The sequence below is a fragment of the Daucus carota genome, chromosome 6 (assembly GCF_001625215.2).
Source record: "Daucus carota subsp. sativus chromosome 6, DH1 v3.0, whole genome shotgun sequence".
NCBI classification, from domain to species: domain Eukaryota; kingdom Viridiplantae; phylum Streptophyta; class Magnoliopsida; order Apiales; family Apiaceae; genus Daucus; species Daucus carota.
Window position 1 is genome coordinate 39357395 of NC_030386.2, and position 16484 is coordinate 39373878.

General features: G+C 33.1%; 2 protein-coding genes and 1 long non-coding RNA gene across 3 annotated transcripts; all 3 read right to left on the reverse strand.

Annotated features, from left to right (window-relative positions):
* Positions 1 to 9214: 9214 nt before the first annotated feature.
* LOC108226836 (organ-specific protein S2) lies at positions 9215 to 10390 on the reverse strand. The gene is made up of 2 exons (XM_017401830.2): positions 10299 to 10390; positions 9215 to 10212 (listed from the first exon to the last, which is right to left on the reverse strand). Exons 1-2 carry the CDS (start codon positions 10362 to 10364, stop codon positions 9409 to 9411), a joined length of 870 nt encoding a protein of 289 aa, XP_017257319.1. The 5' UTR covers positions 10365 to 10390; the 3' UTR covers positions 9215 to 9408.
* A 790-nt stretch (positions 10391 to 11180) lies between these two features.
* LOC108226641 (uncharacterized) lies at positions 11181 to 12486 on the reverse strand. Its single transcript, XR_010284178.1, has 2 exons — positions 12359 to 12486; positions 11181 to 12268 (listed from the first exon to the last, which is right to left on the reverse strand). It is a non-coding gene; the product is annotated as an uncharacterized LOC108226641 (long non-coding RNA).
* A 2004-nt stretch (positions 12487 to 14490) lies between these two features.
* LOC108226657 (uncharacterized) lies at positions 14491 to 15227 on the reverse strand. The gene is made up of 2 exons (XM_017401649.2): positions 15068 to 15227; positions 14491 to 14993 (listed from the first exon to the last, which is right to left on the reverse strand). The coding sequence occupies exons 1-2, from the start codon at positions 15110 to 15112 to the stop codon at positions 14772 to 14774; spliced, it is 267 nt and encodes an 88-aa protein (XP_017257138.1). The 5' UTR covers positions 15113 to 15227; the 3' UTR covers positions 14491 to 14771.
* Positions 15228 to 16484: the final 1257 nt, after the last annotated feature.

The window sequence follows — 16484 nt, forward strand, 5'->3', positions numbered from 1 at the left end:
AAATTTCGAAAGTTCGATAAACTTAGCTTCATGTTCAGTTACTAACATATTCTCTTGCTTAAGCTCTAGATATTTGAGCTCCATTTGATTCTCTAGGTGTTTAAGAACATACTTCTCTAGGAATAACTTTGTAGACCTAGTCAATGATATCCCACTAGATTCTTCTAGAACTCTCTTATCTTCCCACTAATAATTAGCCTCTCCATTAAGCATATAAGTATCAAAATTCGTTTTCTTATATTCTTCTACTCCAACTATTTCAAAAGTCTTCTCTATTTCTCTTAGCCATATCTTGGCCTCAACGGAATCCACAATCCCTTTAAACTCTTGGGGTTGAAAGAATTGATTGGAAAGGTAAGTTCGATAAGTTGACTTGAAGAACTTCTCTCAGGATTGTTTTCAAAATTATGGGTATGTTGTTGAAAAAAAATCAACAAGTAATTGAACATGATTTGTTCTGGGTTGAAATCCAGGTGGAGCATTTGGTATTGATTCATCAAAAGAGTTGTCATTGAGGTTTGAATCCGTCTCAATATATAAGAGTAGACGAAACAGTTTAATAGGTCTCATCATTGTACAAAATACAAGGTTTATCCAAAGATACAACAAGGTGCAATTTTGTAAAATACACAGTGTATAACTTTTGAAAACAGGTTCCACATTTTGGTTGAAAATACAAGTTGTACAAAAGTTGCATATTTTTGAAAACTTTAAAGGTTGCACCTTTTCTTTTGAAAACTCTAAAACTTTAGAAACTTGAACGTTTCTCTTTTTTTGAAAACCTCAAAAAAAAAAAACTTTAAAAGTTTGAATAAATACAAAATTTCCACATTGGATCATTGATGTAGCAATTGCAAGATAGTTGACAGAAATGAGACACGTCAAAAGTAGTTGACAAGTGTAAGAAGCATAGGGAAGGTATAGTCAAAGAAAGAGATACTAATATGTCATAAAGATTGATCATCCTTCCCAAGATGGTCATAATATCCGAAGCTTTTAAGGGTACAAGTCATAATATAGAAAGTACATCTGGTTATCATCCTGCTACATCTGGACATCACTATATAAAAGATCATCTATACACATCTCTACTGCCAGAATGATCTATTGATCGAAATTATAGCCTCTGGATAAAAAGGATGTGCACGATCCTCTAGTCCGATATATAATGTCTAATATTCTCCAAATACATCATATACTAAAACCGAGATACACATAGACTACATCCGTAAACTCCCGAAAATCAAACTATACAACAATTTATCAACCAAATATCTTTGAGACCCTATACTAGAACTCAGAAAAGGTTTATTTTGTAACAAGTGTAACATTTACATCTCCCTCAATTACAGAATCCAAAATCTGATACACAATCTCCATACCAAACTCTCAGCCAAAATAAAATAAAATAAAATCTGAATCTGTAGAACAAACATAGGATCGTAAGATCCTGGAATCACAAATCTAGAGTCGTAAGAAGACTCTTCTCAACAGCTGGTACTGATAGACCAATGACATGTAACCAGAAAGTGGCACATAGTCGCCACCTGATAATACATAAACTGGTGTAGAGAAAAATCAATTAATCTGACAAGGAGTGGTCTAAGACACAGAACAGAAACAATGGATATACAAGTGAATGGTACAAAAGTCTCTTATATGGTAGTAACAAGGGGTGAAACTCGAACTCGAGGTTCAAATATGGTATAAACAGGGGTATGGCTACCCAAAGGTGGTATAGGAGCATTTCCAATCAAAGATGACATAGCAGTCCCAAAATGATAACAATCAGAAGTATGTGTGGTAATAGGATTATAAGAAAGAGGTGTAGGCTCGAAATGCCGAGGCAAGTCCAGAATGGAAGGGTCTTCACTCTTAGAATCAAGTGGAAGAACAGTAGAATGGTAACCAAAAAGGAAATGGTCAAAGTAGGATCAGAAGTCAACTAAGGTGAAGATGGAAAAAAATAATCATCCCATCTTTCTTAGTGAACTCAAAAGATTCTCTATTCTTGATCTCTTCAGATACTAAATTAATGATCTCAGGTGCCCGTGGCTCTAGTAGCTGTATAGGAAAATCCTCATAATCGTTATTTATCATCTCAATCTCCATTGATGGATCATAGTCATCCTCATAAGCTGATATCTACGTAATACAACAAACATCATCATCAATAGTTACTACTACTATTGCTCGTAACTATAAATGTTTATATTTGTAGGGTATCTAACCCTCTACTAAAAGTTTATTTGACGTATATGTTCTCTAACATATGGAGATAGGTTCATCTAGGATACCTATCTTATATTTCGTGTCATTCTCACTCGTTATATTCCTAGGGTTTCTCAAATCCTAAGGATATAACTACAGCTCTGATACCAAATCTGTGACGCCCCCAGATCCACATTCCGCAGATCTGGTCCGCCACTAAACATCTGGCTCAAAACAACACTTGCATTACCTATTAATATTACACAATCCAACTCTTTCCCCACAAGTCCAGGGTCGATCGTCTTGCAACATTACTACTGAGTCTAACTTTATTACATAAAGGGAAGTCTGATTTCAAACCATTATAATAACTATAGCTCGTACTACCAAGCGGCGTAGTCTAGCAGTCTCAGCTTGGATGATGCCCTTTTCCCTGCTTTTGCCAAAAACCCATTTCCGGGCGGTTTCTCTTGAGTTGTGCCATACTCACTATTTACTGCTCAAAAAGGAATAAAATAGATGCAAGAATGAGCAATCAAATTGCTCAGCAAGTCCACACAGAACAAAACAACAATCAACAGAATATGCACGTAAGGCATAGAAAACAATTTAATTCAAAGCAACATAAAGCAGCTACTGTCAAATGACAACACAAGTTCAAGTAAAGAAAACGCTGGTCTTCCACCTTTCGGTATCACTACATGGCTCGATCAGCACCATTTCGTGAATACCGTTCTCCTGTGTGATCTTTGCAGTCTGATCGTAACCGCACAAGACACACCTACCACTCTCATTTGCTAGCATAAGGGTTAACATTTGTAACCCTAAACTATCTGCCTTACCAGATAGTAAATTCTCAACTCTACCACGAATTTAATAAATTCGTGTTGACCAGCTTGAACAGATTCCTCCGAATACAAGGAAATTCTCCCAAACAAACACTTCTCAATCATCTCTACCAAAGAAGTGCGAACAATGCACCCTTTCAACAAAGATTACCCGAAGGTAGAAGTGAATGATAATCAAAATGACTAGATTCCAAAGAATGAGATGATCTCCAAAAAGGGAGTAAGTTAATTGTGGTGAGATCATCGCTGCATGTATTCACTTCAAGTTTCGAAGATTCAAAATATTATCGTTATTGGGATCGGCTCATTCCCGTACAATGAGAATGCTCGAATTATAGAAAGTAATATATGAACAATATCTTTAGAGCCTTCAAAATGAAACGGAAATAGTTTCTCAATTTACATTGGTACGAAATGTAATATCTCACAATCAACACTTTTCACATAATTATCGAATAGGCACGAAAACTTCACGTTAAGAGAGGGATAGTAAACTTGCCTGATGTCCTTAGCTTATAAAAATACTTCTGAATCAAATCGATTAATCAAGCTTTGCCTTTTCCGAATAAAAACATTCTACGCCACAAAAATAATTGATTTAGTAATATTCATCACAAAATAATGATCTCGAAAGATCACTAAAAATTATTTAATTTATTCTAGTATATATTTAATCTCGAATAGATATATGATTATCTTATTCTCTTTCTTTAAATATTTCACTCCATTTTTTGTGGTTTGTTCAATTTAAGAATATAAGGTTTATCCCCCACGAATAGCGATTTCAGTATTTCCACTTTATAATATCTAATTTCCCCAACGTCTAACTTTTCTATAATTAAAATTCTAACATAATAAGTTATCACCAAGCCCGTGTTTTATAATTCCCTCATTTCCTTTCCACCAACCCAAACAACCTATTTGATTTTATAAATTCTTACATATCAATAACAAATATTTATTTATCCACTTAATACGTGATCTCACTCTCTTTATGTAGGTCAGGCTATCCAATTAGCATTGAATATTCAACAATTATTTAATAAACTATATCCAAGATTATTCTTTCATTTTCAAGTTATTCACAACTTTTATTATACTTTAAATCCAACTAAATTCTCTCCCAAAATTAATTAATATTATAATATTTCCACACTAATCATTAAATTATAATCTTACACCATCCACTTATTAAAATCTACAATATTAGTCCAAATTCAACATTAAATATTCCCAAATTACCTTATTTCCATTTTATTACTATTAGTTCTCCCATTTATGAATTTAATAATCTATCTTTATCTCCCCCAACTCACCTCTCTCCCTCACCACATCTCTCTCTCTCTCTCTCTGCCGCAACACCACCACCAACATACACCCGTCCCCGGCTCAGGCATACACACACATACCCAGAACACACACACAGAAAGGATACCACCGTACGCACATAACTCGCCTCTCTCTCCCCGTGTCTCCTTTCCTCACCATCTCTCTGCCTTGCTCACCCCCTTCTCCCCCTGCTTACTCCGCCGCGAGACTCCGTCGGCCGTACCGACGCGAGAGCTCCGCCCCTCTCCTGCCCACCTTCAACCCCCGAACCTTCAACTTCCAATACCCAACACAATTAATCAACAATTTCAAGCTTGAAACCAAACCCCACTTTATGTATATACTCCCATAAACCATAATAAAGAAAGTAAATTAATTAAAATTACAAAATAAATATGCAAAGATTCATGCTAAAAGGAACATAATAGGATAAGTATCACAGATGAAACATAAATTATACATACTGCTGGGTACCCATTTCTTGAATAAAGAATATACATAAAAATTTCCTAAAAAAAAAAGGTTATTACCTTAATTAAAGGGATATATATTTTCTTTTTCTTTTTCTTTCTTCTCGGTGAATTCTTCCAAAAATCCTCCTGGCTCACTTCCTCTACTTCCCCATTTTTTTGTTTTGCAGACCAAACACCAAACTCAATTTTCTTCGGTTTTTATACTACTTCTTTAATCGCAATTAACATTTAAAAATCTCTTTAATCAACCCTTAATTAGGTGATTACTTGGGCCCTAATTTAAGGAACTTGGTCGCCAAGTTATTATAAATATATTTTATTTATTTATTATTTATTTATTTCTTTTCTTGCGCACCAAGTTACGCTTCGCAAAAAAATTTAGATTGTTTCGTTTATTCTTGTATAATCTGCTCCCGGCTCATTTAACGTTAATTATTCTAACAGTTTTCGGAACTATAAAAATAATAATTAATTAAATAATTATTCTAATATATATATATATATATATTAAATATTTCGAAATTTATAAATATAACAAAATATTTACTCTAGCTAACCCGTAATATTTATAAATTTCTTGATCGTACCCTAAAACTTTACGTCTACCAACAATTATTCTGGTTCTACTAATACACAACTAAATCTAATTTACTGGCCAATACCGAATAAAAATCTAAATCTGTACTATCCTTAAATATTGAAATATTTGCGGTATGTTACATAAAATATTAGATTTTCATTCGTTCAATAATTCCCACCATTCTTCTTTCTCTTTTTTTTAAACAAACTCTTTCTATTGATATTTTATTTTCTGTAATAATAATCTGAATATATTATTAATTTAATAAGAGAGCGTCGTGTATTTTAATACTTTTATAAAATATGATTTTATTTCTTATTTTATAGCTATTTTTTTGGTAAAATTTTATTCATAAAAAAGTTTTAAAAATAAATTATAGAATTACATTTTAGAACATGACGTCTCCTGAGTGTCTCTCCTCCGGAGTAGCAATTACTGAAGTTCACTTTATATAATCACTTCATGCCCTGGTTCATATATGCACCGCTCAAATTATTTCTGATAAAATATTACAAATTTACATATATTTTATATAATTAAGTTTTAAGACGTGTTTAGGATTATTTATTTTCAGAATATAAGTACTTGAAAAGATAAAATATATTTGTTCGTATTTTTTTCAATATTTATTTTTATAAAATAAGATAAATCAGACCAATATTTCAAATACAAGTAAATGCAAGAGGCTTGACGTTTTAAGTTTATATATGTTCACTTATTTTTGTTCCTATATAGTAGATTATCTGTTGAATAGAGTTCTGAGTTCAACGTTAAACGTGTATTAGTATTTTCACTTTACTTCTGTTTTATGTTAATCTGTTCGTAATTAATGTTAAAAAGTAAAAACATACTCTCCATGTAAAAATTCAAGCAATCAGGCTTTCAGATTCATGCAAGGAAATTAGAATGAAAGAAGTGGTAAACATCAAACATGACGATCTCGCATTTAGTACAACTGTACAAGCTAGCAAACAGTAGAAAACTTAAAGACACATGCACTTCTTCCTATTCTTGACCCAAAAATATAAGAAATTCTTTACTCATCTGTCACACCGTGCATTCGATTTTTGGGTTATTAGGTGCTCGAGGATTCTTAAAATTTTTTGTTAATAATTAATTTTGTGATTAGTTTAATATTCTGTCACTTAACTATGTTATGATATAATAATTACATCATCCGTTTTTTTATGGCGTGAACACACAATAAGCACAAAAATTGACAATTTTACTTTGTTTTGATTGGCTTGCAATAGACCCCTCACACCAAATTCAAAATACACCAAATTTATAGATTTTAGTGTACACCAGACAAAACCTTATATATTATTAAATAATTATATTATAAATTATTAAGGATATTGAACTTATTTAAATGATTATATTTGGTTTAAATATACATATAACTCTTAAATACATGTGTAATATATATTTTTACTATATTAATAATTAGGAAATCCCTCCACACACGTATCCCCCTATTTTTAAATTTACCGAATTTCCATATCCCATGCCACGGACCGCACTCATGCTCGGCAGTTCTTAACTAACAAGGTGAAGACAAATGAAACAGAGAAGAGAACAATCTTATCCCTATATGTAGTTACATATATTGCTTTTGTCATGCAGCAGCTTGTAAGATCTGGTACTGGATCACCAGACCAACGACCCACCACAGTTTATCATTGGAATGCATTAGTGGGATGATACAGTTAACGACATAGGGAATCTTGGTGCTAAACTTTCTTGATACATGTTCTTGGGATAAGCTGTTGTACAAGGAAAAATAAATTAATGAATAGTGTCTTCACCAAAGATAAGAGGAGCTCAGACTAATAATCTTGATTGAACCACAGCCCGCCAACAGAGCATAAGTAGTCAAAAACAATGAATCTCTTTGATAGACACTGATCACTGAACTGAGAACTAAAGCCTGATGCTTCAGTTCTTTTTCTACTGCAAGGATGTAATTATATGTTTGCAATTTTGTACTTCTCCAGAATCTCTGGAACTCTGAGTTATAGATATCTTTTTTTTTTGGAAAAGAGTTTTAAGCTATTTTTAATTTCAAAATGGAAAATATATGTTTATTTCAATAAGTAAAATGTCACCTCAAGAAGTTAGTTTTACATACTTTTTTTTCGTGATTTAATTTTATTAAAATTTTCTCATACAAATTATTCATAAATTAATATAATAGATAATAAATTATATCAAATCATAAATCATAATTTTAAGTTTAGCCAAAAGGACTGTTAATAAGTTTTACGGAACGAAACTTAGCTGCTTATAGAATATGATAACTTTCTTCTTGAAAATTTTTATATTTTAATATAAGCTGAAGGGTCTATACTGGCCCACACCTGAAGAATTAATTATGTAGAATATTTTAGTCAAAAACCTATTCAAATTTGGAGTTTTAAACAAAAAATTTCTAATTAAGATTAAGATTAGTACTCGCTCCGTCGTCTCTCTCCATAGAAATAAAAGTGGGTGAAATGTTGGACTTATATAAAAGAAAAATATTGGAGTAAAAATAATAGGATCATCAGTAAATTTTGAAAGGTAAATCAAAATAAAAAAGTCTGAAGAGTAGGGACGGAGAGAGTAATTCATTAAAAAAAGCGGTCTTCAGACTTCAGAGGGTGTTTGCCGACTACATTTGGGAGAGGAAAATATCCTCTCAAGTCCCACTGTCGTGATCACCAAAATGACTCTGTGTCGCTCTAAAACTTGACATGTGTTTAGGACAACTTTGGTTGTTTGGTTGCCGTTTATTATTATTTTTAATAAAATTATACTAAGAACGTAATTTTAAATTTTATTTTACTTCTAAAAAGCCATTTGAGTTGTGTTTTACAAGAAAAAGACAACTTAAAATTAATTGCGTTTTGATTATTAATTATTTAAAATATAAGTAATTTTTTTAAAATCAATTTAATTTCAAGTATAACTAAATCATTTCAAAACCCAAATGTGAACCCTAAAATATTAAAAACTATTAATTTTTGTTTCCTATAATTAATTAGGGTTTAGACTCGAGGATTATATTTGGGATCTAATATTACACATTCATTACATATATATTTCATAGAATTAAGTTTTTAAGACATGTTTAGGATTATTTATTTTTAGAAAAAAAAGCACATAAAAATATAAAATATATGTTTTTCATATTTTTTGAATAATCTATTTTTATAAAATAAAAATTAATCAAACGGATTCAAATTCTGGAATGCCAGCCTTGACATAAAGTTTTAAATTAGGTTTTCACTTATTTTTATACTTGCTAGATTATCTGTTGAATAAAGTTTCGAGTCCAGCGTTAAACCTGTATTTTCATGTTTTGCGAGCCTTGACATTACTCTCTCGAACATTTCTTTGCATAGTATTTTCGTTGTACTTCTGTTTTATGTGTTAATCTGTTCATTAATGTTAAAAGTAAAAACATATACCCCATGGAACAATCCAAGCAATTAGGCTTCTAGATTCATGCAAAGAAACTTCCTCCTTTCAATTTACATGTTCATTTTCAAAAAAAAAAATTTGTTTCAAATTAGTTGTCCACTTCAAATTTCAATGCAAAATCATATTTCCAAAGTCAATTCTCCTCCACATATCTCTTATTTATATTTCCTATTTTGATCATTTAATGGAATAAATTTGTGAACATCCATTTTTATAAAGTGTGTGCTTTTTTTAAAGTGGACATCTAATTTGAAACGGAGGGAGTAGTAAACATGACAATAATCTCGCATTAAGTACAAGCAAACCAGTAGAAACTTAAAGACACATGCACTTGTTCTTAACTAACAGTAACAAGGTGAAGACAAATGATGAAACAGATCAGACAAGGGAACAATCTTATTCATATGTTACATATATTGCTTTTGTCATGCAGCAGCTTGTAAGTTGTAACATCTGGTACAGGATCACCAGACTAGCTCATCCATGCAGTACTTGTCGGTCCTTAATTCTCATTCAAACGAGAATCACCATGATATATGGTAACATCTGGTACAAGATCGGACTCATCTATATTCTTCTCCTTCAAGTTATGAGAATCATCATGGTATATTGTGACATCTGGTACAGGATCGGACTTCTCCATGTACGAGTTCTTTCCATTCAAATGAGAATTATCATGGTATATAGTCACATCTGGTACCGGATCAGATTCATCCATGTACGCGTTCTTTTCTTTCAAATGAGAATCCCCATGATATATGGTAACATCTGGTACAAGATCGGACTCATCATCTATATAGATATTCTTCTCCTTCAAGTTATGAGAATCATCATGGTATATTGTGACATCTGGTATAGGATCGGACTTCTCCATGTATGAGTTTTTTCCTTTCAAGTGAGAATTATCATGGTATATAGTCACATCTGGTACCGGATCAGACTCATCTATGTACGTCTTCTGTTCTTTCAAATGATGAGAATCCCCATGATATATGGTAACATCGGGTATAGGATCATACTCATTTTCACATGAGTTCTTTCCTTTCAGATGAAAATCACCGTGATATATTTTAATATCGGCCATTGGGTCGGACTCGTCTTCGTGTGATTTCTTTCCTTTCAAACGAGAATCACCATGGTATATGGTGACATCGGGTACAGGATCACTCTTTCTGTCGTTAGAGAGAGCGGAATCTGCAGCATTGCTCACATCCTTACGAGCTCGAATCAATATTGACATTGCCTCGTCGTTCGCAACATGCCAATATCCTCCCACACCAGGCCTTGCATGGGAAGTGTTTGCAATCTGCACAAATCATAAAGTTTTATATATAACAACAAAATAATTAAAGAGCTAATATTACAAAACTAGAGGATTGTTTTATAAGATACCAAGAGGAGGGCAAGAACAGCAGATAAGGTTAATACTGACTGCATGTTAATTTTCGAATTTTGCATGAGAAGCTATAGATACCTTACTTTCACTGATGACTTCCACAGAATGAAACTTAGTACTTATAGAATATCAGCACTTTTTCTTCTTGACAATTTTTATATTTTAATATACAAGCCCACGCCTGAAGAATTATAACTGTCTAAAAAATTGAGATCAAAATATCTTACTCAAATGTGGATATTTAAACAGAAATTTTCCAATTAAGTATACTATATAATCAGGATATAACCCGTTTTTCAGATACAGTCTACAGTTTACACATACATACAGAAACATAATTTAAAAAATTTCCAATTAAGTCCACTAATCAGGAAAATAACCGGTGTTTTAGATATAGTTTACACTTTACACATGAAAAATGATGTACCCAAAAAAATTCCTAAAATTTCCTCAAATCTAGTTCGAGTTGCTCATGATTAGATTCACATACAGCCTGTCTAAACCTCGAGAGGCGAGGCGAGCTAAATCTCACTAACTCAACTCATGTACATAGTACTCTACGAGTCGAACGAGTTACTATTTATTTCTTTTATTTTTAAATAATGTGATATTAATTAGTTTTTATTTATTTATTATGTAATAAATAAAAGAGGATGTTAACTCTATTAATCATTATTAATTGATAGAAAAAATATAAATAATTTGAGAAAACTAGCTCTTCTCTAAAAAAAAGGGGGAATAAGCCGCATTTAGATTTAAAAAAATTAAACAAGTTAAATTCGCCTCATTCCGTGTCAATTTATAAACTAGATTTCATACGAGTCGAGCTGCCTTGTTGGTTTGACCTCCTTTGATTACAATATTGATACATGCAGAAATGATAAAACGTGAAACTGCATGAAATAAAAACCAAACAGTAATACTCGATCTCGCTCGCACTAGCTCAGTACATGCAAACCAGTAGAAAACTTAAAGACACATACACTTCTTGTTCTCAACTAACAAGGTGACAGACAAATGAAACAAAGACAAGGGAACAATTTTATTCTTGTGTTACATATATTGCTTTTGTCATGCAGTGTGTAGCTTGTAAGATCTGGTACTGGATCACCAGACCATGCACATCCATGCACAGATTATTCCTTTCCTTTTAAATTGGAATCGCCATGGTAGATGGTCAAATCTGGTATAGGATGGAACTCGGCCATATCTATGTTCTTTCCATTTAAATGAGAATCACCGTGGTAGATGGTTAAATCTGGTATAGGATCAGACTCATCTGAATTTGAGTTCTTCCCTGTGAGATGGGAGTCACCATGGTATATGGTTAAGTCTGGTATAGGATCAGACTCATCTACTTTTGAGTTCTTTCCTTTCAAATGAGAGTCACCATGGTATATGGTCAAGTCTGGTATGGGATCAGACTCATCTGAATTTGAGTTTTTTCGTGTGAGATGGGAAGTCTGGTATAGGATCAGACTCATCTACTTTTGAGTTCTTTCCTTTCAAATGAGAATCACCATGGTATATGGTCAAATCCGGTATAGGATCTGACTCATCAACATACGAATTCTTTCCTCTCAAATGGGAATCACCATGATATATGGTCAAATCTGGTAGAGGATCAGACGACTCATCTTCATATAAATTCTTCTTTCCTTTCAAATGAGAATCACCATGATATATGGTCAAATCTGGCACATGATCAGACTTATCTTCACATGAGTCCTTTCCTTTCAAGTGAGAATCACCATGGTATATGGTCAAATCTGGTATCGGATCAGACTCATCAACACTTAGTTTCTCATGCACAATGTCCTCAACAACATTTGTGGCACTCTTTCTGTTGGGGAGAGTGGAATCAACAGAAATCCGTACGTCCTTAAGGCCTTGAGTCATTAGCATTGCCTCGCCGTTCTTAACATGCCAGTACGTTCCCTTACCAGGCCTGTGAAGTGTTTGCACCCTGCATGCACAATGTTAAAGTAGTATAATCACTAAAAGAAATTAAAATGATAACAACTAATATTAAAAGCCAGAGGGTTGTTTAACATACCAAGAGGAAGACAAGCACAGCAAATAAGGCTAACACTGAATTCATGTTTATTTTAAAATTTTGTATGAGAATCCTGTATATCTTATTCTCTACTGAATGAGTTCCAATGCTAGAAGGAAAGATAGCTACTTATAGCATAAAAAGGCCACTGTATCTGGTAGTTTTCTTCAAAAAAAATGGGCGTTTATATACAGTACGTATTTATGAATATAATTGAATATTGAAGGGCTCAGCTTTTCAATATCCAATTCTTTTTTTAATATATCCAATAATTCTATGAAAACCATGCAAACAGCATGGATTGTCTGCTTGATAAAATATAATGTAGCTTTGGTCCAGCATTCCAATCACCTGGAAGTGTATTAGGTGGTGGAACGAGAATTATGAGAAAGGCGGGAGAGAAAATATGTTTTTTGTTATTTTTTTAAGAAATTCAGCCTGAGATTTTAAATATTTTTACCTCAAAATCAAGGTTTGAAATTTTTGTACTGTTTTTGAAGTTCAGGTACGCTTGGCCTGGCTTAGCCTCCTATGATTGATCCGCTACAGAAGCTTAGATAATTTTGTTCATAAATAGGATATCCAAAGATCTTTGGATGAATTGCTCCACTGACAAAGGTTACAAATTATGTTCAGTCGAATTCAGTATATATCAGTCGTCCAGATATTGCTTTCAAATTGTTGAGAACCAGTCCATTTAAAACCTTAAGATATTAGAAGAAAACCCAACTGGATCTTATGCTATATTTCAACACAAATACTAGCCTTCATAAACAATGAAGGAACCAAGACAATATTACAAACCTTTTCTGTAGACTTGAACCAAATACAGAACTTGCAGCAGGAAAAACCTATCTTAAAACAAGAGAAATTAGAAATTAAGCGATCTGCATAGGTATTAATCTGGGGCAAGCTTGGGTAAAGACTTTGTAAACAGCTTTTTTCTCCTTGGTGCCTATTTTTTTTGCTAGTTGATTACACACGCACACATGGGAAGTCAAACTCCCGACCTCCCGCAAAGGGGTACAAGAGCTCTACCACCACACCAACACCTTGTTGGCTCTCCTTGGTGCCTATTATGTACTATCAATTAATTAGTCTACGACATAATGTATCTTTGGGCTAAATTTTCTTCAGACATGCTTTGCTGTAAGCTGCTCTACAAGGAAAAGAATTTTTTTTAATGAAAGATAATGTGCAAGGGCCGATGACTCAGCACAGAATCTCAAAGAACATGACTCTTCTGCTAATGATAATACTAATTTATAATTTTACTGATCCTGTCTAAAAAAGGAGAGGAGCTCAAACTAATAACGTTTTAATTGAAGGATAAACATATTGAACCACAGCCCGCCAAGGCGCCCCCACAGCATTAATAGTCGAAGACAATAAATCTTTGTGGGATATGCTGATCCTGAACTGAGCCCCAGTGCTTCATACTCAAGTCTCTCGTGAGCCTGAACACTGAAACCTCGAGGTATTGGGAGAAGGGCTTATGAGGATCATATTATATTCTAACAGCTTGCATGGTTTATATTGTTATAAGGATTTACATACATAATGATTGGAAAGAGTAGAGGTAGAATACAGTGTTTGTTAGCTAGTGACAGCTAGAGTTCAAGGCCTACATGAAATCTACGTGTTGAAGCTTCCATGAGGAGTTCAATGCTGGTGAGAGTTCATGAATGAAGAATCAGAACTCCATGAAGTGGCGCTTAAAGACTTCATGTTTTGTCACGATTAAGAAAAAGCTATCTTAATTAGGTGAGTTCCCAGTAGCAGACCTTGTCTAAGAGCCAGTCCTGATGCAAGAATCAGATTTCTTGTTTTAGTTATCCAGGTTCTTGTCATGAGTGATGATCGAGTCCCTCCGTATGCGCTTCAGCATGTCTAGTCTAGTAGTTTCCGGTGTCAGCTGATGTTATGGTCTAGTAGTCTAGCAAGTAGTTTAGCAGGTTTTCGAATGTCTTTTCTATTTCTCCTTTCCTTGGACAGTCTGCTGTAAGCCCATAACCCTGCTAATTATAACTTCATTTATTTGAAATTTTAGATTTTCAGAGAGGAAAAAAACTGATTCATCACTGTTATTAATATATATTCACTCAAATCCATGAAAGAAATGGCAACATAACTAAACCAAACAAGTAATACATTTTATTCAGCACCAGTGCGTACACATCCTAGAGATAATTACGTATTCAATACAAGCAAACCAGAACTAAACTTAAAGACACATCTTTCATTCTTAACTAGCTAGGTGAAGACAAATGAAAACAAAGACATGGGAGCATCTTATTCTTATATTACATATATTGCTTTTGTCATGCATGATAGAAGCTTGTAAGATCTGGTAATCGTTCACCAGACTAGCTCATCCATGCACATCAAGTACTCCTTTCCTTCAAATGGAGAATTACCATGCCATGGTGGTATCTGGTATGGGATCAGACTCATTCACAGTCAGCTTCTCATACACAATTTCCTCAGTAACTTTCGTGTCACCCTTCCTTTCAGAGAGAACGAAATCAGCAGAATTCCTTATATCCACAAGGTCTTGAATCATTGGCATTGCCTCGTCGTTCATAACATGCCAGTACTCTCCGCTAACAGGCCTTGCATGTGAAGTGTTTGCAATCTGCAGAAATGTTTAAGTATTATGACAAAATAAATTGAACACATATAAAAAAGTCACAGAATTGTATAACATACCAAGAGGAGGGCAAGAACAGCAAACAAGGCCAAAATCGACTTCATGCTAATAAGGCTAGTATTGTGTGTGAAAATTCTAAATATCTTGCTTCCACTTAATTGACGAGTTTCATAGAAGGGATCCGAGCTACTTATAGAACATGAAACATGGTACTTTCCTCTTAAGAATGAAATTTTATATGTTTGTGATTTAATTAAAGTATAGAATATGGATTATTCAAGCCCACACCTGAAGAATTAAGTGTCTGCTTAATAGTAATCTATATTCGACTGGTATCCAGCATTTTATATCAGGAATACTCATTGCATCTGTATCCAGGGGATAGTGGTTGCACTAAGTACTTTTGTTTATATCTAAGCTTCAGACAACTAAATTGCTCCACTGACAAAAGATTACAAATCTATAAGTTTCTCAAATTTAAATAACCAGCCTTCTAGATACGGTTTACATATTCTAGCTATCATGAACAGTGAGAGACAATGCGAAGCTTTTCTGGACAAGAAACTTTTAATTTTTTAGGTCCAGCCGGAACTGTAGTTTAGATTAACACCGGTCTGGTTCCTGGCTTCCAGCCTCCACTAAATTTAGCTTTCTGGTTTTTAATAATATTGATGTACTCAAACTTTGTTGATGCATGCTTTTAGCCTGGGCTGCTCTAAGAGGAACATATAAATTTATAAATTAATCGTCAGAAACTAACTTATAAGTTGGTAGATGTACTTTCTCAAATAACATAATATTTTATAATAAAAATTAATTTTATCACTCAAATTACTAATCCGTCAAATTTATTTTTATCCGGTCATAAGTCACTTTTAATATAAAATTACACAAATAAAATTCACACTTATTAAAATAAGTCAATACTAATTAATTAAATATTTTCCTTCCCACTCAGAACGCATTGATGAAACAAGTTATTTTTAATGATTTAATTATTTAAATTCCAGAGCGAGTGAGTTAAACTAACTGTTGGGCCTTGGCCCTTAAAGAAAGCAGCCCACTAAACACTCTAGCCCACTCGAGGATGTCCAGACTAGAACACGGGAGAAGCACGTGACTAAAGGAGTATATAAGGGGAGGTCGACAACAGATACAGGGGGAGGAAATTCTGAGTAACAACATTTCACTTCACTTATTTTGATTTACACTGAAATAAAAAAAATTCCATTTTGTTTTGCTAAAAATTTCACTTCACTTATTTCTGTTTTTAATCAAGAAAAAAACAGATCACTCCCCACAGTTTCTTTATGTTATTTTTTTATACACAAAACTCTTATAAAAATAATTACTTTAATTTTTATATACGATACTCTTATAAAATATAATTTCATAATATTTTTTATAAATAAAAATTTGACGTCTAAAAAAATTATAAAATTATAATTTTTTAAGAGTTTTAAAATTCAAAACCGA